At 54.6% G+C, this 22,520-nt stretch overlaps 2 protein-coding genes across 9 annotated transcripts in view; both read right to left on the reverse strand.

The window, feature by feature from the left end:
• Positions 1-5,136: 5,136 nt before the first annotated feature.
• SLC35C2 (solute carrier family 35 member C2) lies at positions 5,137-18,440 on the reverse strand. 7 transcript variants are annotated; one of them, XM_069495698.1, is made up of 11 exons: positions 18,401-18,433; positions 17,128-17,219; positions 13,014-13,388; positions 12,468-12,618; positions 11,792-11,855; positions 11,031-11,103; positions 10,282-10,450; positions 10,081-10,164; positions 7,441-7,616; positions 6,253-6,382; positions 5,137-5,901 (listed from the first exon to the last, which is right to left on the reverse strand). In XM_069495698.1, exons 3-11 carry the CDS (start codon positions 13,242-13,244, stop codon positions 5,771-5,773), a joined length of 1,209 nt encoding a protein of 402 aa, XP_069351799.1. In that variant the 5' UTR covers positions 13,245-13,388; positions 17,128-17,219; positions 18,401-18,433; the 3' UTR covers positions 5,137-5,770. The 7 variants fall into 7 exon arrangements, with proteins under 7 accessions (XP_069351799.1, XP_069351800.1, XP_069351798.1 ...); XM_069495699.1 differs by having other exon boundaries at positions 13,014-13,391; XM_069495697.1 differs by having other exon boundaries at positions 17,106-17,219; positions 18,401-18,427.
• Positions 18,441-20,068: 1,628 nt separating this feature from the next.
• The window catches only part of ELMO2 (engulfment and cell motility 2), a 38,793-nt gene continuing 36,341 nt past the window's right edge, over positions 20,069-22,520 (reverse strand). Inside the window, exon 21 of one of the 2 annotated variants that reach the window (XM_069496435.1) lies at positions 20,069-21,596. In XM_069496435.1, the coding sequence (XP_069352536.1) occupies positions 21,396-21,596 (201 nt within the window). In that variant the 3' untranslated portion in view covers positions 20,069-21,395. The remainder of the gene's footprint in view (positions 21,597-22,520) is intronic. The other variant, XM_069496436.1, reaches the window with a different exon arrangement.

Raw genomic sequence — 22,520 nt, forward strand, 5'->3', positions numbered from 1 at the left:
CCTCCAGACCCTAGCCCCTGCCCTATTTCTGTCCCTAACCAGAGGGGCCTAATCGCGGGAGGGTGGCAAGAGGCGGCCCCAACCACAGGGCCACTGAGAGGAGAAGAGGAGAGAGCAGAGCTCTGAGAGGTGTGAGCCCCGGGTGGGCAGAAGGGCCCCCTGCTTGGTGGCTAATGAGGTGAGTGACCTTAGGCAAGTCACTTAGCCTCTCTGCACCTGTTTCTCATCTGGGAAGTGGGGAAGTGGGCTGCTAAGAACAAGGACCTCCCAGGGAGGACAGCAGAACAGGAAACTAAGGATGGGGAAGGGTGCGTAAAGGACCCATTGCTCTTCACTTGTATGGACTTGTCAATAGCACCTCCCTCCTCCGCCTCCCCCACCTAGAGACACAGGCCATTGTTGTCATTGTTGAGTCCTGGCTGATACCTGCTTGTTCAAGAGAACTGGTGGAACAGTCCCCATCAGGATACCTCCTGGGGACTTGTGGGCTTTTTGAAGGTGACTCAGTAGCCCCCTACCTTTCCTTGCTCCCCAGCTGCACCTCTGGCCACCATGGCAAACTGATGCTCACAGTGCCCAAGCACACCACCCTCCAGCTCACTCACACCTCTGTGCCTTTGCTTCTGCTCTCCCCTCTCCATGGTACACCTGTCCTCTCTTATCTGCCCGGTAAACTTCTACCTAGTCCTCAAGACTCAATTCGAAAAGGTCAGCTCTTCCTGGAAGTCTTTGCTCTCCTAACAGAATTGGTTGCTCCATTTTCTTTACTTCTCATACATTTGTCTCTTATGGCTTCCATCCATCCACCCACCCATTCACGCACCCACCCATCCATCCACCCACCCATCCATCCACCCACCCATCCATCCACCCACCCATTCACCCACCCATTCACCCACCCACCCATCCATCCACCCACCCACCCATCCATCCACCCACCCATTCACCCACCCACCCATCCATCCACCCACCCACCCATCCATCCACCCATCCATCCACCCACCCACCCATCCATCCACCCACCCATCCACCCACCCATCCATCCACCCACCCATTCACCCACCCACCCATCCATCCACCCACCCACCCATCCATCCACCCACCCATTCACCCACCCACCCATCCATCCACCCACCCACCCATCCATCCACCTACCCATTCACCCACCCAGCCATCCATCCACCCAGTCATCCTTTTATATTTATTGAACACCTAGAGTGTGCACCTCTGATCACATTGTTTTTAAGTTATGGATGAGTCTGGCCTTCCATAAGCCAGCAGTTCTTAATCTTTTAGGGGTCAAGGACACTCTCTCCCAGAAAAACGCACATAGGTACGTACATGCCAGATACTGCTCTCCTCTTCAGGGATCCTGGTGGTCACTGAAGCTAGGCTGTGGACCCTGGGTGTGGTAGGTGCCGCGATGCTCAGACCCCCCTTTGGGAATGAAGGACTTGCTCCCTCAGCTGCTGGGAGCATGGCTGGAAGACAGTCCTCAGCTGTTAGTCATTTTGGGGCATTGTCTTGATTTGAAGAAAACTGCCTCACCCAAAATCACACCTCTCTCCAGGGGCAGGCCCACTTCCAGTGACAGGTCAAGGGTGAGGTATGAAGGCCCGAACCTCTCACCCCCACTCGGGACAACTCTGAGAGGCCCCATCTCAGCTCTACAGCCCTGATGGGGTTGGCTGAGGACTGAATTGGGACTGCCTCGAAGCTTAGCTTTCCCCCTCTGCCAAAACCTGCATCTTCGCCTCCCTTCCTCGGCTGTTTTTCCCACTTTCTAATAAACAGCCTGCCCTCTAATCTCCATCTCTGCGTCTGCTTCCCAGGGAACCCACTGGATCAAAAAGCCCTGCAGAAGTTCCTTGAGGACAGGGACAGAGTTTTAATGACTTTTCTATCTCCAGCAGCTATCACTGGGCAGGGCACACTGCAGATGCTCCAGAAACATTTACCGAATGCATTTTAATGCATTTTCTTTTGGTTCTATGTTCTGTTCCCCTGTTGTCTCCAGCAGGAGAATTCTCATCAGACATCCAGGAGGAAGGAAAGCCCCACCAGCAAGATGCCAGCAGGACTGAGGGCTGCGGACCTGTTTCTGGGAAATGTAATGGTTGCCAACAAAATTTTAAATAACCATGGGACAAGTATCAAGCTAATCGGTTACTACAAAGCAGGGGTGCAGGGGCCTGGCGGATGGCAGGGCCGTGCCGTTGGGGTGAAGCTCCACGGGCTGGCGGCTGGCAGGATGGGCGGTGCTGGCAGGGAGCAGCCTCTGCTCACAGGGCAAATCATTTTGTTTCCACTGTCAGAAATTCCTTCACAAAACAAACATCTATTAAGCGCCTCCTCTGCGCCGGGCACCGCAGCAAGGATGGGGCAACAGAAAGCTCCAACACTGGCTCCTCCTCTCACTTGCTTTGTCATCCGGCAAGTTGTGTGACATCCTCATCGCCGGCATTTACCGAGTGGTAACGACTGTGTGCCCTGCACTGTGCAAACTGCGTCACTCGCATCGTCTTCTTTCATCTCTACAGTAGCTTCATCGGGAGGTTTGTGTTATTATTCCTTCCTCATAGACAAGGAAACAACGGGCTTAGAGCAGACCAGCAGCACGCCCAGGACCACACTGCTAATCACAGGGCAGAGAGGAGACGCGTCATTCAGCCTGCGGCATCCCGAGGCTGTGTTCTGAGCCACTATTATGCTCCGCCGCTACGAGCCGAGTTTCCACCACTATGAAATAGGTACAATCGATTCGCACTGGAATGTTATGAATTAAATCACCTACGTGGAGGGCCTAGAAGCTGCCCAGTGAACATTCTACTCTTGTTCTTTTTCCCCATTCCCCACCCTCCTGCTTCAACATTTCCCTGGGCTGGGAGGAAGGATGGCTCCAAGGACAAATGTCTCTGTCCCCAAGTCCAGCAGTGTCTGCTTTGTGGCCAGCACTCACTGAATGCTGTCGACCTAAATGGATGATCTGGGAGTCCCTCCCCTCAGTCCTCTAGACTACAAATCGGGGACTCAACTCAGTTCATCACTAGTCCATGATGCAGAAAGCTTTGGCAAGCACCATGAAGAGAATTCTCTTGGTGCCATGTAATTCTCCTCTCGAGCCACTGGGATTTTCAGGTTTTTCACAGCAGAATGGAGCAGAAACAGATGGAGACGATCCCTTGCGCCCTCAAGGCAGAGAGGGTACCAGAATGAAGATGAAGGTATGCCAGGTCCCACCTGGTGGCTCGGGTCTCCCCCACAGGCAAACTCCAGCCCGTCCTCATCCCCACCACACCGCCAGCCACAGTCGTCCTCGTATATTGGGGGCATTCACCTTCCTTCCACTGCAGGCTCCTGGGAGAGGCGGTGGCCATATAAGCACTTAAAACTTGAGCCTGCAGGTCAGCCCTCCTCTCCTCCCCCTTCTGCAGAAGCCTTGGAGCTGGAGGCTGTGTGGGGACAAACACCACAGCCTTGGAGAGACCAGTCATATCCTCAGCTTCCCTCAACCTGTGCAATCACCGAGTTGCCATGGCGACACTGCAGCCCTGAGATGCAATGGCTGCAAACAGCATGGGTGGTTCTGGGGCTCCAAGCCGAGGGTGGACGCTGTCTGGCCTGGGAGGCCAGGCGATTGGGCAGGCCGGGTGGGGAGGAGGAGAGGGAGCCCTCCTCCAGGCCTGGCTGGTAATTGCCGCTAAATGAGGGGCTGTCATTGAGCCCAACATGCGTGAGGTAAGGGCCCCCCGCTCCGCACCCTGTAATTACTGCACCAGACAGCACCAGACAGCAGCGCTTGTTCCCTGTGCCGGGGAGGGGGGCAGTGGGGAGCAGACAGGAAGCTCTCATCCACCTGAGCCAGCGGGGCTCTGGCAGCCTCTCCCCGCTGCCCAAGCAGCCTCTCAGACGGAGGCGATCACTCTCCTGTCATCCGGCTGGGGCAGGAGCTTCCTTTAATCCTGGCCTCTGGGCTAAAAACCCAAAGGGGGGCAGAGGTGCAGGAGCCAGATAAGGCACCGCTTTGGAGCAGCCTTGGTGCTACAGCTCCACATGCCGAGTCTGTGCTGGGAATCTGAATTAGCGACAGATATTGGTTCCAACTCCTTCGGAACACAGCGGATCTGAAGGCCTTGGGCTAGTCACCGCCCCCTCCTAGGCCTCAGTCTCTCTAGCTGTAAAACTGGAAGTTGCACTCAGTAATTCTTAAGGATTCTTTTACAGCAGGGGTTGGCAAACTACATACAGCTGGCAAGTCGAATCCTACTTTTGTAAACAAGGTTTCCCTGGAATATAGCCACGCCCTTTTGTTTCTGTATCGTCTATGGCTGATTTCATGCTACAACGGCAGTAGTTGCGACAGATGCCATATGGTCCTCAAACCAAAAATATTTACTATCTGGCCCTTTACAGAAAGTTTGCAGGCCCGTTTCTAAAACATTTACATTCTCCTAGGTTTCACCAAGTGAGCTTCAGCGACTCCAGTCTGATGAGAATAATTTTATAACAGGCCCTATCCTGGTCCCCACCATGGACACCCAGTGTCCTCTTCCAAGGACCCTTTTTCTCCTGGATTTGGATAGCGGTGGCAGGTCGGACTGGGCTCTGGGGCTGTAGCGTAGTGCAATGGCGCCACCTGCTGTGAGTGGCTAAAAGCACTTCTGCCTGGAACGCCTGGGCCCCACGTCAGGGCACCCAGCCCTCAGGGGCAGGCCGGGCAGAGCCCAGAGCACAGCCCATGGGACGTGGAAACCAGGTCTTGTCCGCTCCCCGTTTCAGAGGGAGGACTGCAGTCTAAACAGTCCAAGGGACGTGAGTGGAAGGCCCAGGTCCCAGCGGCCCATAAACCCTTCCTGGAGACGGCTGGATCAGTGATGCAGGGACAGGGACATAGAGGCGCACAGGCCTGGATGTGAACCCCAGCCTGGCCACTCATTTTAAGATCTTTACCTTTTCTAGGCTGCAGTCTCTTGGTTGCTAAAAGGATTAAAATAAACACTTATGTAACTCTCTGTTACCAATTCAGACTCAATTTTCCAAATAACTTTGAGACAGACATTCTCCCCATTTCACAGATCATGCAAAGCCTCCAGAACACAGTGCTCAGTAAATATTAATTTATTTCCTGCCTGCAGGTGTGGCAGGGCCTCAAGGAGGGGGCACACACGCTGGAACGGGAGGCCTGGCTTACGACCAGTCGTTTGAGGAAAGGGGAAAGGAGGGGAGAGGCCAGGCCCGCACCGCCCCCTCCATGGCCCCACACCTCCAGCAACGCAAGGCGGCCAGTGAACTGTGAACCATTTATTTCAAAACTATCAATAAATCAGCTCTCTGAGAAAAGCCGCCCGTGGGTGATGAGGCCCTGACCCCTCCAGGTCCCCTTCCCAGTTGCTCTGCAGGCCAAACCCAGCCCCCTGGAAACCCACTATGGCTCTGAAACCAGTCTCGGCTGCCAGAGCCCGGCAAATGGTTGGGAAGAACCAGCCCTCTCCATTCTCCTGCTGAGATTCCAGCACAGCGTGGTCCCAGCCCCACCGGGTCTCAAACTGCCCAGGTGCTCACCACCTGTTTGGCCAAGCTCCAAAGGGTGAGATAGGAGCCACAAGCCTCAGACCTAGCCTCACCACACGGTCAAACCCGGGTCTGGGTGACTCCCTGGCCACTGTTCTCAGCTGCCGTGAAGAGCCACCTGGGGCCCTGAGCCGCTGGCAGGTGTTGGCAGCAGGATGGGATGGGGAGGGTCTGCTTGCAAGCTGCTCCCCCTGGCTGGTCACAGCTGCCCCTGGGCCACAAAGTACTGCTCCTCCTCATTGTCATCTTCCTCCTGCTGGCTGCTCCGGAGCAGCAGCTCCAGGTCGGGGCTGGAGCCCAGGCCCTTCAAGGGCTTAGGGCCACCATCACCTTAAGGTAGAGAGAGACCACAGTTAGGAACCCAACAGTGGTTTTCTTGGTTTGCCCTGATTTGCATGTGTACTGATTCAAGTCCCCACCCACTCTCTGGAGATGACCCCTACATCTTCCCAGGAGTGGCGGTGGCAGAGCCACCAGGCACTGCCTGAATTAGAGCGACAGCCGACGCAGAGGCAGCTGAACCATGGAGACAGCCACCCGACTGGAACTGCCTTGGGGAGGGCAGGAGCCACCTGGCTCTTCCTGGCAGGGCTGGGGCTGGGTCAAGGGGAAATCTGAAGTGCTAAGAGTCGTGGGGGGACGACATCAGAAAACAGGCTCCTGGAAGGGGCTCTGGGTTACCTCTGGAGTGCAGGGCTTTGAGGGCAACATGCAGGGATATTCCCGAGAGGCAGAGGGCAAAGCCCAGCCAGTTCAGGAGGCTGATCTGATCGCCCAGAAGATGAGCTGCCAACAGCAAAGTGCAGACTTCCTGGGGGCAGAGAGGCAGGAAGGGGAAGGGATCAGCAGGAGGATGTGGCTCCTGTGCAAGGAGGGTGCGGGGCGGGGGCCCCGGGCACACTCATAAGACCCATCCGGACCCGCCCGAACTCCCTGGCCCAGGCACGGCAGGCTGGCCTGCAGGGCAGGCGGGCCAGGGTCGCAGGCCGGCCTGTAACACTCCCCTGCCGGCCTCCCTTTGTGTCACTGAGATGCAACTACAGAGGAGCTTCTCACAGAATTCTGTCATGAATAAAGAGGCAAAGCTGATCCAGGGCTGGGGACGCAGCTGTCCGGCCCACACCACGCCCACAGGAATAGAGGAGAGCTGCCCTCCAGAAGGCCCTACGGGTGGGGAGCCCCCAGCTTCCAGTGAGAAGGCAGCGTGACACTGGGCTCTGAGGACACACACTGGTCCCAGGGTCCTTTGTAACCAGTGACTGCAAGCAGGACTGCCGAGGCAATGCACTCTGAGAAGCACAGCTGTGCCTCACTGTTCCTCGGGCAGCCAGAGCCCCTTGGGGAGGCCTGTGTTCCAGGTTAGGCTCATGCTCCGGTATCAGTGTCCATCTGGTCAAAGAGGAGTTGAGGTGTGGTGGGGGAGGGGAAGGGAGAACTGAGAGGAGGGAGCAGGGGGGACGGAGAAGAGAGCTGCCAGGTGGCAGCAAAACAAGACTGACTACCCGTGGCACTCGTGATGTAACTGTCCCTGGCTGTGCCAGCAGCAGATACTGCCAATCAATCATGGAACTCTCTACTGATGAGTCTGGATGAGGGCTTCTCAGCCTATGGCTCCAGCCCACTGCCAGTGGGCATTCAAGGCAAAACGTAAATGTGCCCCAGCCCCAGCCCTGCAGCCCTGGGTGGAGCGCTCCGTGCTCCCTGGTGACGAGAGGGGCAGAGAGAAGAGCACAGTACTCAGCACAGTGCTGGCGCCTAATGGGGCACTTCTGGGCCCTCCCCGGGGCCCTGGTGCAAGTGCAGGGATGGAAGCTGCTGCTGAGAAACCCTCAGGGGCTCCCCTCTAAGACAGGACCCCCAAGTCTGTACCTTAAAAATGCCAGCAATGGAGAGAGTGAGGCTGGAGGTTCTGGAGACCAGGAGGAACTCAGAGAAGCCCAAACCAAAGGCGAGAATCCCGCCAAGGAAGAGGCTCCCAAGTACCCGCAGAAGCAGCCCTGTGTCCTGGAAACGGAAGATTTTCTCAGATGTGGACAAATGGAGACCTGAAAGCAACGGGGGGAGAGAGAGCGGGAGGCCGGGTCCTGGGCTGCCTTGGCCGGCCTGCCAGCCAGATGAGCTCTGCCGTGATCACCGTCACCGTGAGCACTCACGGAGCACCTGCGGACTGTCCGAGGCCGAGAGAAAGGATGGGAGGTACAAAAGGATCCCATGACATGGCCCGAGACTTGGAGAAACCAAGGAAGCAGTGCCGGCTGCCCGAGAGCCCCGGGGCAATACACGCCTGTGATGACCCACCTGAGCCTCTGGGCTGAAGTAGAGGGGGACAGCCCCACACGGAAAGTCACGCATGGAAACACCCTGCTCCTTCAGACAGTTTTTGCCTACTGGCCTTCGGGGGGAGTTGGTGATTTCATATGGCCTTTGCAGCTGGGACAACCAATGGGACAAAGAGAGGCAGGGCGACCCATCAAGCTCAGGACTGACAATGCCCTGGTCCACTGGGGAAGTTCCTCAGTCTAAATTTCAGCTGGGCCACCTACAAACAGGTACAAAATTCTAACCCTACAAATCTCCATTTTAATCTAGGTGGGTTAAAATTGCTATTACAAAGCTGTGGGACTTGGGCTGAGATATGTCCCCTTTCTGGACCTCAGTTTCCCTTCTGATAGAATGAGAGGACTGGGACCAGACTGGTGTTTCTCAAACAAGCAGTATAACTGGATGAACATTTCCCCCAAAGCAAACACACAAACACATAAATACGTGATGGAAGCCACGGCTCCTTGCTCTAGAAACATACACACATGCACGTAGCCCCCAAATTTTGCTTAGACTTTCAGAGGAGTCCCAGCCCCTCCAACACTGTCCCTCCCACAGGACAGGCCCCGTGGTGGACCAGCAGAGGCAAGGGAAGCCCCCCGCTGGGCACAGCAGAGATACCTGTGGTAGCTAGAAGCTGGACGGTGCTTTGAGATTTTTGGAAGGAAGGACTGAAGAAAGGCAGAGTGACGGTCCTCCCACCCCAGGCAAAACAGCCCCACAATGCAGGACATCTTGTTTGGTGCTGGGCTCAGCAGTACTGCAAAGGTTTCGGCAAATTGAAGGGAAGTCGGGGAAAAGCAACATAAGTAACGAAGGTGCTTGGGGGATTAATTTACCAGAAAAGATTAAAAGAGCTAAATCCATGCAGCTTTGCTGAGTGACGACTACCATGGGCTTTCGGATGAGGTTTTGCAGAGATGGGGCATGGTGTAAACACCCAGGAAGGGAGGGAGAGTGTGGCGTCTGGTATGAGCGGGTACAAAGGAGGAATGGGGAGAGATTTGAAAAAGGAAAAAAAGAAAAAAACCAAAAAACCAGGACTCGAATGGAAGTTTCCTGGACAACGGGCTGCGGAATAATTTTCTCAGGGAGGTTGGAGACGCTTCACTGCTTGAAACTTAAATGGATGTGGGACAGAATTTTCTGTAACAACCCTGAGGGCAGATGGGATTCTGGGAGGAAGGATAAACAGACAGGGAACAAAGACTAATCCCAAAACATCAGCGAGAGGAAGGTGGCACCGCACGCCCTAGCCTGCACAGTTCTCCCTGCCTCTCCTCTCCTCTGGAACACGACGGTGGAGGGGACCTGCTCACGTCCCCAGGCTCCTGCGTGCTGCCCCTGGCCTCCAGCCCCTGGCCACTCACACTCGGCCTGCGCTGCCTGAACACACAGCCCAGTGTTACGTGCCTGGACACAGCGAACCTGCTGTCCCACTTCCTGTCGCCATGCCTCCCTCCGACTGCCAAAATCCCACTCCTCGTCCAAACTATGTCATCTGGGAAGGCTTTCTGACTTGCCTCACTCCACCATCCTGAAACAATTCATGACAATTCTTAGAGCCAGCATGCACAGCAGCTACCGGGAGGGCTGAACCACTCGGAGCCAGGCCGCTGGCTCCCAAGCCTGGCTCATTTATGAGCTATGGGACCTTGGGCATGTTATCCTCTGTGCCTCAGTTCCCTCCACCTGCAAAATGGGGTAATAATAGCACTGCCACACAGCACAATGGTCCGCAACCTTTTTGGCACCAGGGACCGGTTTCACGGAAGGTAATTTTTCCTCGGATTGGGGAGGGGGGCGTGGGCGTGTGCTGCGGGTCCTGCGCAGCCCGTTTCCTAACAGGCCACGGACAGGTACTGGGGGTTGAGGACCACAGACAGGATTCTTGGGAGGATTAAACGAGTTACTCTGTTTAAAATGATTTAGGACAGTCCTGGTGTTCTTCAGGGCTCTGTACACACTCACTGTCCTTGCCGCTCCCTGGGTTTTACACACGCTTTCTATGTAACATTTGCCATGCTGGGTTCTAGCCATCGTTTACATGTCTGTCCAGCCCCCAAACCATGTGCTGTCGGGAGGATGGATCTCGGCAACCTCTGCAGCTAACACCATGCTGGGCTCACAGCAACGATTTGGGACCTGCTACACTGAGGTGTCCCCGAGGTGGATGGCCCAACGTACCTTCAAAGACAGCAAAGAGAGGGAAGAGTCCCAGGAACATGAGTGGCTGCAGGTGGAACATGGTGTCGATGGGGTTCTGGAGGCCTGCAGGGTGGGGGCAGGGGTCCGTCAGATCTGGCTGCCCCTGCCCTGCCTCCACCCTGCCCCCACCCTGCCCATGCCCACGCCCGTCTCTCTGGGGGCTGGGTGGCCTGTGCTCACCAAGTTCAGCCTTCTGCAGGAGTATCTGGGTGAGGGTCCAGCGAATGCCACCAATGAATGAAGCCCCCAGCACCAAGGCGAAGCCCTCCATGTTGAACTGTGTGGACTTGTAGGTGAACATGAAGAGACCCCCAGCGATGAGGAGGACCACCAGGACCAGTGCTGCGCGCTAGTAGGATGGGGAGCAGTGGTAGCTAGCTCACGGGTCTTGAAGATCAAGAGTTCACCACACCTGGAGTTTGGGGTCAGCAGCCATCCTGGCTGTCCCCGGGCAGGAAACCCTCTACCCCTCAGCCCCATCCTGAGGGTCCCGGACAGTCCTTGCCCACTGCTGTGTGCAGGGCTGACATTCAGCTGATATATACCCGACGCCCCTACTTGTTCTCAATACTGAAGTACTTTCTGGCGGCTGTCCTCGGCCCCCAGGTGGCCCTCCCCCGTCCCTGGACCCGCCAAACAGGGGTCACTGCTTTGCACAACAGGAAGCCCCAGCCCCTGCTGTGCCCAGGCCCTCGAATTTCAGTGCTTTCTCCCTCAGTCATTACCCCACCGCACCAGCTTCTAAATTTACTGAATATTGGCCCTGCCCCTGCCCCCGTCTAGGTCCCTTCTCAGAAAAGGGAACTATTGCCAGCTGGGCTGGGCCTGTCTCCTCTGTCACACAGAGTGACAGGCTACTGCTCAGACTCCCTCTTTTATTCTTAGCATCTGTGGGGGCAGGAGGGACAAAAGAGAAGCTGGGACCTCACCAGTTCCTCCAGCTTGAAGATCAGAGAGAAGATCAAGATGAAGAGGACGGCTGAGGATTTGGTCATTGTGTACCTGGAAGGGAAAATCGCCCACAATACACTGCTGGAGCACGCAGAGAAAGGAGCCCGGAGCACGAATCAGTGGGCTGGAAAAGGGGGCACTCCCTGACTTCCCTGAGGGCACTCTGGGTACAAAGACCAAAAGGAGCCGGCCTGAGCCTGGGCTGATAAGCGACCTTTAATCAGAAGAAATCTCGGACTAGGCGGCCTCTGATCACCACCAGGGAGAAGAGGCTGCAGCTCTGACGTGAGCACACCCGGTTCTGTCCTCTACCTCCCCCTCAGCGGAGAACAGGACGGGGAAGGGAGGGTGGAGAAGAGGGCAGGAAGAGGAGGCAGAGATTGTATCTCTGAAGCAAAACATCAGCGAGAATGACCTCGTGCCCACATGAGGCTCCGCTGCGGCCGGCCACCCCCCGCCTGCTGCTCTGCCCTTGTTCTCCCTGCCTGACTGCCGGGGCTCTGCGTGAGCTCCCCGGCTTCCCCAGGCAGCCAGGCACAGCATCCCCTCTGCGCTGGGCTTACGGAAGAGGCTGGCGACTTCCTGGAGAGCTGCTGGGTGCCAGGGAGGAGCTGAGAAAGCAAGGGCTGGTCCCACAAGTGGAGAGTGGCTGGCCCATCGGCCGGGTGTGCAGACAGCCAGCTGGATGGACAGAGAGCTCGAGCCTGAAGGGAGGTGGCAGGGTGTGGCCGGTACTCACAGAGAGACGGTGATGTAGAGGAAGCTCCAGTTGGACAAGCCCACGTCAAGTGCTGTCGCCAGTGCTGTGGAGACAAAGGACCCCAGCAGACAGCGTGGGCAGTCAGCACTCAGCCAGAGGGGACCGTGCCAAGGCACCCGAGTGTCCCCCACTTTTGTATCTCCCTGGCTCCTCCTCTGGGGCCCTCAGGCCTTTTCCACCCAGCGACTAAAGGTTAATACCTGGCCAAAAAGGCAGAGGACTGTTGCAGCGTTAGGGCTCCAGTCCATTCTGAGCGGCTGTGGCCTGTGTCATTCTCATCTGTTAAATACTTTGATTATCGCCCTGACGAGGGGTATTAATCTGATCTGTCGATTACTCACTGCAAACCCTTCTCCCTCAGGAGGGAGCACAAACGCGACAGGGGACTGGGGCCTCCAGGACCCGACCCCGGCCGACCCTCTCGTTTCTCCTTTCTCCCATCTCCTCCCCCTCGAGGTCTCAGCATCCTCAGACACTTCAGTTTCCCCTCAGACTCCACGAGCTGCACTAAACCTCCCCGGGCCACGAGCACCCCTCCGTGCAGGACTGGCCAGGCGCACGGTGGGCGTGGGGGGTCTCTCTTGTGCCCGGCCTGTGCTTCCCCGGCAGCCCCCCTCCTGCCCTGCCCCCGCCGAGGCCCTGCTCCCGCACGTACCTGTGGGAGCCACCCTTCTGAGGTAGTCGGTCCAGCTCAGCACCACGCGGGCCCTGTGGCTGGAGCACTGAACCAGAGCCCTGGACAGGGCAGAGAAGAGGAAGATCACGGCCAGGTGCAGCATCGTCATGAAGAGGGGGAAATGGAAGCTCTGTACGGGGCCCAAAGCAGACACCCCAGGCTTGGTTTCGATGGCCTGCCCCACACCCAGCTCCCTCCCACGGAGCCACAGTGGGCCAACAGCCGCATCCGTGATTAAAATATTGCAATACTTCTAGGTGGAAACAGCTGCTGCCTTGAGCCCCCAAGTTTCCCCAGCTCATCCCTCAGCATCTCCCCTCTCTCTGATTTTCCCCGATCCAAACATTCAATGGGACCCCCTGGCACGGCAGGCTTGGAGGGCCCTGTTCCACCACCAGGTATGAATGGACTCTAGTTTGGCTAGTCGAAGCCTGTGCCCTCCTGCTATTAAACAGCAGGGGCATCGCAGCCATGGCTCCGGCCACCTTCGTCCCAGCTCCCTGCACCGGCAAGGCCTCCAGTTACCTTCGTCAGCCATTTGTTGTAGAAGGTGATGCCGATGGAGAAGCAGTAGTAGAGAAGGACCAGCCCCAGAGTCAACACCGCCTTCCACACAAAGGCCACGTCCAGGGCCCACCTCCCCATCCGTGGAAGCTGCAACACCCTAGCTCCTGGGTCAGCGGGGCAGGCACCTCTCTTGAAGACAGACTGTGGGAAGAGCCCGCTGTGATGGACCAGGACTCTCAACAAGAACATCTCCTGGCCAGAAGAGTTCTCTTCGCCTCCATGATTCAGAATGGTCAACGGAGCCCCAGGCGGAGTCCTCACCCAAGGGGCTGGTGGCCTGAGCTGACCGTTTCCATGGTTAACTGGATGCAGGGCCCACAGGCTCTGGGTCTGCTGCTGGAAAAAAGAAAATTCAGCTCTGGAGGCTCACGCAGAGACGCGCCCCTTGCAGCCACAGGCGCCAGTGAAGGCCGCGTGACTCGGGGCTCCTGGGGTCTGCCTCCGCCGTCTCCACCCCACAGGGAGCAGGTCCAAGCAGCCTGGGCAGCACGGAGCCCACGCCCAGCACAGGTACTCACAGAGCTCCGTGCCATGTCTACTCTTGTCACCTTAAGCTGTTCTCCATGAACTGCCACTAAAAGTGACCTTTTAAAAACATAAATCTGTTCATGGCAGACCACTGGTTAAAGTGCTTTGGCGCTTCCAGAACTTTTCTGATAAAGACCCAAACCGTTCCTAGGGCTCTCAAGGCCCTGAACTGGCCCCTAACAGTCTCTCCAGCCTCAGCTCCAGGCTCTCTGGGCCCAGGCCCCAACGGCCACCTCTCAGTTCCCCAAACACACCAGGCTCTTTCCTGTCACCTGGAGGAACAGAAAGAATGCTAAGCCCACCCTTCAGTCCTTGCTCATTGATCCTACTCATCGTCGGCTCCAAGGTCGCTCTCTTGGGCTCCCCACATGCCCTTGATCAGTCCCCGTGAGACACAGGTGGCTCTCCTTGAAAGCACTCGTGCAGGGCCTGATCCGTGTCTGTCCCCTGGGAGGCCACGAGCTCCACAAAGACAGGGACCAGCGCGTCCAGGCCCGTGCACACCTGGCATGCTATACATCCTCCATGCAGTCTGATGCTCAGTGACAGAGCACGCATGTAGTTTTCAGGGCACTGATCTGGACTTCAGGGGTTAAAAATGGACCAGGAAACCAATACCCGTTTTGCCCTAACTCTAACAACTACCCCAAGAGCCGGGGCCTGCTCAGAGTCTTGTGAAACTAAACCACTCCCAGCCTCTCTACCAATCCAGCCAACCCTAACGAGTACCCATAGCATGCCAGGCTCCGGGAGAGTGGGCAGACCACCTGTGCCCAGAGGGGCACTCGGTCCAGCATTACACACCTGCTGCGGCTGCGTCCCCTCCTCCCCATCTCCTCCTTCGAGATGTTCCCATTCTGTTGAAATGCCACCTCCTTGAAGCCTTCCTAGAATCATCTGATCAGACACCCCTCCTCCTTCCCCAACCCTAGTCCTTTCTGCGGGGAGTGACTGCATTCTGCCCTGTACCCGGGAACACACGTTGTCATCTCCCCTCCCTCAGGGTTGGCAGGGAGCTGGCACAAGGCTTTGCCCAAAGGTCTCCCTAGGGCTACAGTTCTCTTCAGAGGAGCTGTGGAAACCTGTGGTGGTGTTTTGGGGGATGCTCCTGCCATTTAGTGAGCAGGGACAACGAAGGGGCAGTCCAGATGACTAAGAATCATTCTGCATCCTGCATGACTTTGATATTACGTAGGCGAAAGACCAGCTTATAATCACCTGACCCTAGAACCTAACTCTGTTTCATATGTAAACACAGAGCAGCTCATGGTTCTACTATGAACTAAAATTTCCAAGAAGACAGTGACCCCTGAGGGGACACTGTACTCTCAAAAAGGTCAAAATGGTACCACGATCTCCCATTCTGGAAAAACTACACCTACAGCAATGGCACTAGTGGTTTTTGAGCTGCCAACACAACATGGCTGTGTTGGTCTGCATTGTGGCTGTCACACTCCCAGAGGTTCTACAGGCAGGGGACAGCGGCAGCTGCTTCGCCGTGAATCCTAGTATCTCTGTGCCCCAGAACTCACATATTAAAACATGTTTTATTTTATTGTTAATTACTTTGTTTATATGATGGTTAGGGCATTGTTGATTTTTTAAAAATTGTGTGTAGGCAGTTTTTATTAACTCTGTCATTTCAGGATAATAAAGGCAGTTGCTATAAAATATTTGTAATAAAAAGAGGGTGTTGGATCCACTGGGTTGAAAGTCACTGTCCTACCTGACCTAATGCAGTCTCACTCCTCGAGGTGCCTTCTGTAAGCTGACGTCTCCCTACTGTGTACCCAGCTGATTCCCCGTGAACCCCAGAAGAATATCCAACTGCCAGCCTGTCCTCTTCCCATGGACGTCTAATACCAGGCATCTCACACCCAGAGTGTCGGAAACTGACTCCTGTTTTCCACACCCGCCCTCCATCCGAACCTGCTCCTTTTCACACTTCCCACCCCAGCAAACGACACCCCCACTCACCTAGCTGTTCAGGGAAAAAACCTGTTCTCCATCCTTGACTCCCCTCTCTCCCTCAGCCCACATTCAATCAACAAACACTGTCACCTCTACCTTCAAAAGTAGCCCAAATACGACCACATCTCCCAACCTCCACCACTACCATGGTGGAGCCACCAAGCTCTCCCCAAATGACTGCGTAGTGTCCTCCGTGGTTCTTTCTTCTCCTGCAGCTCCCGCAGTCAGACTCCTGCTCACACGGCCAGAGAGTGGGGCACACGGGCACAGATCTCAAGGCCCACATTCTTTCCTCTACACCAGGACTCCTCAACCTTGGCATTACTGATATTTGGGGCCAGATAATTCTTTGTGGGGAGAAGATCTGCCCTATGCATTGTAAGATGTTTAGCAGCATCCCTGGCCTCCACCTACTAGATGCCTGTCGCATCCTTCCCGCTCACCCCAAGCTGTGACAACCAAGAATGTCTCCAGATATTGACAAATGTCACCTGGGGATCCAAACCCTTCCCTGTTGAGAACCACTGCTACCCTACACAGGTAATCACAGGGCATGCTGCACTAAGAGAGCTTTCTTCTTAGCACTCTCCCCCCATGGGTCCTTCCTGTGGCTTCCAAGCCAGGGCAGTCTGCTCACCCTTCTGTGAATCAATTTCCTGTACTTTCTGCTTCTGCTGCAGTTCCTGCTCCAACGCTGCAATGCCCCCCGTCCCCTGTTCAACTCCTGACCTTCCTTCACAGACCTAGCCCAGGTCCTCTACCTCCAAGAAGTCCCCATGACTGCTCTAGCCGCAAGGAGCACTGTTTCAAAGTTAACTCATTTTCTTACTAGCATTCAGGTCACCTAACCACAAACATAAAGCCAAACCTCAGCCAGAGGGGCCCTTGGAAATCATCTAGCCACTTATTCAACGTGCATTTATTAAGCACCCCTGTATGACTAGCACTGAAGGTACAAACATGAAACTGATAATGTCCCCATCCTTATTTTATGATAAGGAAACCAGGCTTAAAGGGATAAACGCTCTTTTTGAAATCTCACTTGCCCAGGAGAAGAATTCCATATTCTGCCTCATTTCCCCCCAGGGAGCAGCTTAGCTGGGAACAACAGCATATGAGGGTAAGGGAACACATGCTTCCTCAGTTTCAACTGTAACATGGGCAGTGTGGCTTAGTGCTTAAAAGTGTGGACTTTGGAGTTAGAAACCTGGGATCAAGTCCTGGTGGCTCCACTTACTACTGTGCCGCTGCCGTAAGTTACCTGATCTTTGGATTCAGTTTCTCCAAGTGTAAAGATGAAACCATCTGCCTCCTGGGAAGGGGAGTCAGTGGCATCAGACAGAGCACTAAGTGTTGGCTCAAGGTAGGGGCTTATTCCCATCCTGGTCCCCTGACAGCAAAACTTCCCCAGAGGTCCCTGCATTGCCAGCCCCACTCCCTCACCTCCTGTCCTCGCTTCAGCCTCTCTCCCCTGCTCCAATGAGTCACCACACCCTCCTCCCCATTGCCCCTTTAAGGGTCAGGTCTCTGTTCTCATCTTATACAACCCACCACTTCCTCCTCCTGGAACAACCTTCTCTTGGATGCCACGACACCACGCTCTCCTGGCTTCTGCTTTTCTGGATTCCTTGGTCGTCTTAGCTGGCACCTCCTCTTCAACTCAACCTGTAAAAACCGGGTCCCTGAAGCTTGGACCCTGGTTTCTCTTCTCTCTCTTAATTCTTACCCTAAGTAACCTCATCCCACCCAATCGACTTGCCAGTGATTTCTAAGTTCTGTACACTGGCCCTAACCTTCTCTGTGAGTGCCAAACTAGTATATCTAACTGCCTATTTGGTAGCTCCACTGAAGATATCTAAAACTTAAAATGCTCTAAGATTTTTAAATTATTCCTCATGCCCCCAACTCAAAGTTATTTATTAAATGCCACCAAAATACACCCCGTTACTTAAGTCAAACCCAAAAATCATTGACGTCATCTTTGACCACCCTCTTTCCCTCATTCCTCAAATCCTGCCCTGTCAGTTCCACCTTCAGTATACTTCACACATCTACTTCTCTTCACCTCCGCTCCCATCACCACAGCCCGAGCCACAGTAATCTTTCACCCACTGACTGCAACTGGTCTCTTAACTGGTCTCCCTGTTTCCTTTCCTCCCTACAACCTGGAATCCACAAAGCAGCCAGAGAGATGGTTTAAGCACACAAAATAGTAGATCATGCCCTTTTAGGGCTAATCCCAACCCCTCCACACAGCCCACAAGGAAGTCCTCCTACGATCTAGCCTCTGCCCATCTCTGCAACCTCATTCCCCTACCACTGCCCCCAGCACCCGCCACAGTGGCCTCCTGCTATCTGTCCAACACATCAAGTCTGTGTCCTTCTTTGTACTTGCTGCTCTCTCGGCCTGCAGCACCCTTCCAAAGACCTTAGCTTGGCTGAAAACTATCCCCCCCACCATCCTCGTGGCGCTTCCCACCATCTGACGTTTCCTTGTTTGCTCACGTGTTCACTGCCCGACCCACCCCCGCCGCGGGATGCGGCCTCTGAGGGCAGGGCCGTGTCAGATTCTCGCCTGGGTCCAGGGCCCGGCACGTCGCAGGTGCTCAGTAAATACCAGACAAACCGATGCGGGGCACGCGCCCCGCAGGAGGGGGCCTGGAGACCCCTCCCGCCTCCACAGATTGGGAGACCGAGGCCCGGGGAGCGGCAGACGCATGGGCGTGCCCCACGCCGCCGTGCGCAGAGACCTGGCGGCGATCCCGCTTCCGGGCTCCAGCCCCAGACCAACCCCCAGCCCCCAGCCTCAGGGATCGCACGGGGACTCCAGCCGCGAGCCCACTCACCTCCACCTGGGGCGCTCCCGGCAGGGACCTTCCCGCCGGAAGTGCGAGGCCAGACGCAGCCGCCACGCCATGGGAGGGGAGGTAACTTCCGCCGGAAGCTACTGAGGGCCAGGGCGGGGCCGAGCCGGGGGCGGGGCCGATCGAGGATGGCTGTGGTCGAGTATTTCTCCCGCTCTCCGCTGAGACCTTGCGCAGCTGCCTCCTCCGGGAATCCCCGCTAGCCCCGAGCACAGCCCTGCGTTGTAATTGTGTCTTCTCCGCCGAAGCAGGGGTTTGCTCTGGAGCCCTGGCTCCTACTAGTGCTCTGCATCCAAAAAATGGTCACCTGTTTATTTTTCTTGGACGAATTGTTTTTCTCATGCCCAATCCAGTGCTGGGCAACCATGGAAGGAACCAGGAAGATAAGTATCTCATGGGCCTTTTCTTCTGGGAGCTCAAGCCAGCTGGAGAGTGATGTCAGAAGCACTAAACTTTAAGACTTAAGAGATCCAGAAATAATAATAAATATTAGTGAAATATTTTCTTTATGCCTGAAACTTTATAAGAATTACCCCTATTTCAATAGCATGAATAAGGGGATAGCACGTCAGGTAGAGGAATCAAAGAATCCTAACAGAGGGGGTGAGAAGGCTCCACCCTTGCTTGGAGCCCAGGTTGTTTGTGGTTAAAGTAGCCAAGGGACAGGTTGTAGTGGCCCCAAAATGCCAGCTAGGGAGTTCAGATTTTCTTCATCTTGCAGGATGGATTAAAAGGGGCAGCATTTATGGACAAAGGAGACCATTAGGCAAGGGCAAGCTAGGGTTGCACATTCGAGCCCAGTTTTGTGCTGTTTGCCTTCCTTCTCCAGCCTCGCCCTGGGCTCTCTGGCACTAAGACAGCCTGCAAACACGGACCCTTGCAAATAATTCAGCTGGGATCCCTGGCCCCTCTGAACAGAAGGCTCAAGGCCAGAGTGTAAGCAGTGCTTTGTGCAAACTGCTGCTGTCACTGCCGCCAGCTGGCATCATACAGGAATTAGTTCATTCAGTGCTTCCCAAGCACCTACAATGGTACCCATCGCTGCCCAAGGTCTTGGCTTTATTCAATCCTGGAGGCCTGAATTGCATGCACTTTCTATGCCTTTTGAAAGAGCTTGTCCTTACCCCCTTCTCTCTCAGAGGCAAGAGAAAGTATCTATTTTCATCACCGCCCTCATTCAAGCCTCCCAGCTACCAAGGCCAAGGTTTGGAGCAAAAGCCTAAAACACCAGCTGGAAGGCTGGGCACTAAGCACAGGCAACACACAGGGTGAAGACCATGTCTTCTTTGTAAGGCACAAGTACTCGAGCTGTTCCCTGGCTGTGTCCCTGGCAGGGAGAAGAGGGAGGACGTGTTCTTGGGGGATTACAGTATGCCATACCCTGCCATACCCAGCAGGACTGAGCAGAAAACACTTTGTCCCAGTGCAACAATCTGTGAGCATCCTTAACCAGCAGGTGTGTGTCTGTGTGTGGGGGGGTGTGATCGGGGGAGGGTGAATGATGAGGAGGAAGACTCTTGGAAGGTGGCTAAGGGCTCCAGCTGGAGCTCTCCACTCTCCCAGACACGCTGAAAATGGCTTGCCAAGGTGAAATCTTCACCCTTGGGCAGGGAGGAAGTACGTAGAAACAGCTGCTAATAGGAACTACAGTTTGTACATGAAAGAGTATTTATTGAAAACATGATTACTGACAGGAAGCTCCTGGCTGCTCTCTGGTTACAATCTTGGCTCACAACTGGAAGTATTACCTTTCTTCCCCCCTACAATTCTATTTTCCCCTAACATTCCATCCTAGGATAGGTAGATCTTATATAAATATATATACAAGTCTGTATAAGTATGGCCTATAGTAAAGAAAATATATAGTACAATCTTCATTGGGTGGTACCTACCATGCCAGGCTACCAGTCCTGTATGCCACTGTATTAACGTACATCCAAGAAGAGAGGCTGTGCGTGTGGTTTACAAGTGCTGCAGCACCAGGGAAGCCCCATTGGCACAGCTGTGGCCTCAGCCAGCTCCCTGAAATCATGGCCAATGGCAGAAACCACAGCACTAAGAAGGAGAGGAAGGGAAGGCAAACTTCCTGGGATATGGAAGGCCAAAGGAAAGCAAACTGGAGGGTTAGGTGGGAGATTTCTCCCCGAGGAAGGAAAAGATAAACGTTAGGGGAAGGGAGTAGAATCTAGTGACCTTACCACAGTCTAGGCCCAGGCCTCAGCTGGGCTTTCCCTGCAGCATTCCCGGAGACTAAGAGGGTGGGACTCAGCCTGGAGGTCCTCGACTTGCCAGGCTGAGACTGAGAGCTTGTGGGGAGAAATTTGTATCTGCCCTGATATCTGCAAGGACAAGAGAGATGTGGTGGCTCTATAAACCAGAGATGTTAGAGCCAAACCTCAGAAGCAGCAGCATCTTGGCACCATATGAGGCTGGAGTGAGCCCTCATGAAAAAGACAAAAGCAAAGGCCCAGGTATCCACTATGCCAAGGCCCAAGGCCTATACTTAGATCTGAGACATAGGCATGGGTCACCCAAAGGCAGTCACTCCAAGCCTCTTAACACACCCAGCACATGTGTCCTCTGCAGGCAGCCTTTCCTGGGCCGGCACTTGCTCACATGGGAATCCAGCTAACCAGAGAGCAGGCTTAGGAAGAAAAGGTAAGTGGCTGTTAAGTCCATTTCAAGAAGCAGTTCTTGGGCTGGAAGGCAAGGACGTCTGCTGTCCATTCCTCATGGCCCAGTCCCAGGCTTGACGGTGATGGGGAGGGCGGAGCCCCCTGCCTTCATGACTCTTAGTGGACAGCGACCAAGAGGAAACTCTGGGTGGTCCGAGGTGGGTTTGAGGAATGGCTGGCATTTACTGGCCACCACAATCACTACGGATTTTGTACAAGCAAAAGACAAGGCACCAGACTGTGAGTGTTTCTCCTGGGGCCCAAATCCCTTCTCCTGGGTACCAGTGTCTCCGGCTCCAGGCTCAGCCATAGTGATAGACAAAGTCATAGCTACTGGGCTCCTTGGGGACTGGCGGTGGGGCTTCAGGAATCTGGATGTTCTCCAGGTCCAGGAGCCGCAGCTTCATCTCCATGCTCAGCAGGGTGTCCAGGTCACTCTTGGTCAGCTCGCTGGACATGTCCTTCCCCAGAAGGGCACTGAGGCCATCAATCCAGATGCAGTACTGTGGGGGCACGTTGAAAATGTGAGATCTTGTTTTTATGAGGGGGGTTACATTAAAACTTCTTATAATAATATGAAATATGGCCTAAAATGCAATTAATGAATAGAGCACAATGAAATCTGAGTGCTGGGGTATCACCCAGTTGTCCCCAAAACTGGAAATGGGAGGGGAGAAATAAATATATTAGGTGAAAACAGCAGGACACAAATCAGAATCCCTGTGAGATCTTAATTTTGTTTTAAAAAAAAAAAGTAAATTTAAAAAAACCCAGTCAATTAATGTTAAAAACTAAGTACTAAAGAAACTGATGTAGAGGGTCTCGTGCTAAGAGGCAATAACAGAGAAGTCTTGTCAACCCATCCAATCCCAAGTCCTGTCCCCTCTGCTGCTGTTTTCTTTGTTCCATGACTATGTTCACCTGGTTCTCCTCCTGCTTGTTCTTCATTTCCTCCAACAAAACTCCACTAGCAACTCCACTAGGTCAGGCCCTGCCCAAGTGTCTCCTCTTCCAGAAGCCCCACCTCCAGTTCCCACTGATGGCTCTCAGAGCTCACCGGGCACATAGAGTCTCAAGTGCAGGTACTTAGTTAATATCTAGTATCTTCCAGGGCTGCAGAGGGACCTGTAAGCCCCTTGTCAGAAGAATTGGATCCATCTGGCTTCAAAGCCCAGCCTGGATGGACTATAATGTGTGACCAGGAGCCTCAAGGAAGGAAGATCTGTCCAGTTCACTTGGGGTAGGTGGCCACAGAGAAAATGCAAAGAAGAGAATTTTCCTTATCCCAAGCAAATGAATCATCCCTAGTGGACCATAACTTTCTAATGACAACCTACAGCTGCTGCTGAAGAGTAGTGTGGAGAGCCCAGCTCAGGGCTGAAGGGCCCATCACGTGGCAGATCCTCAGCATCCCGCAGCCTTCATGA

Source organism: Eulemur rufifrons, chromosome 20 (assembly GCF_041146395.1).
Source record: "Eulemur rufifrons isolate Redbay chromosome 20, OSU_ERuf_1, whole genome shotgun sequence".
NCBI classification, from domain to species: Eukaryota; Metazoa; Chordata; class Mammalia; order Primates; family Lemuridae; genus Eulemur; species Eulemur rufifrons.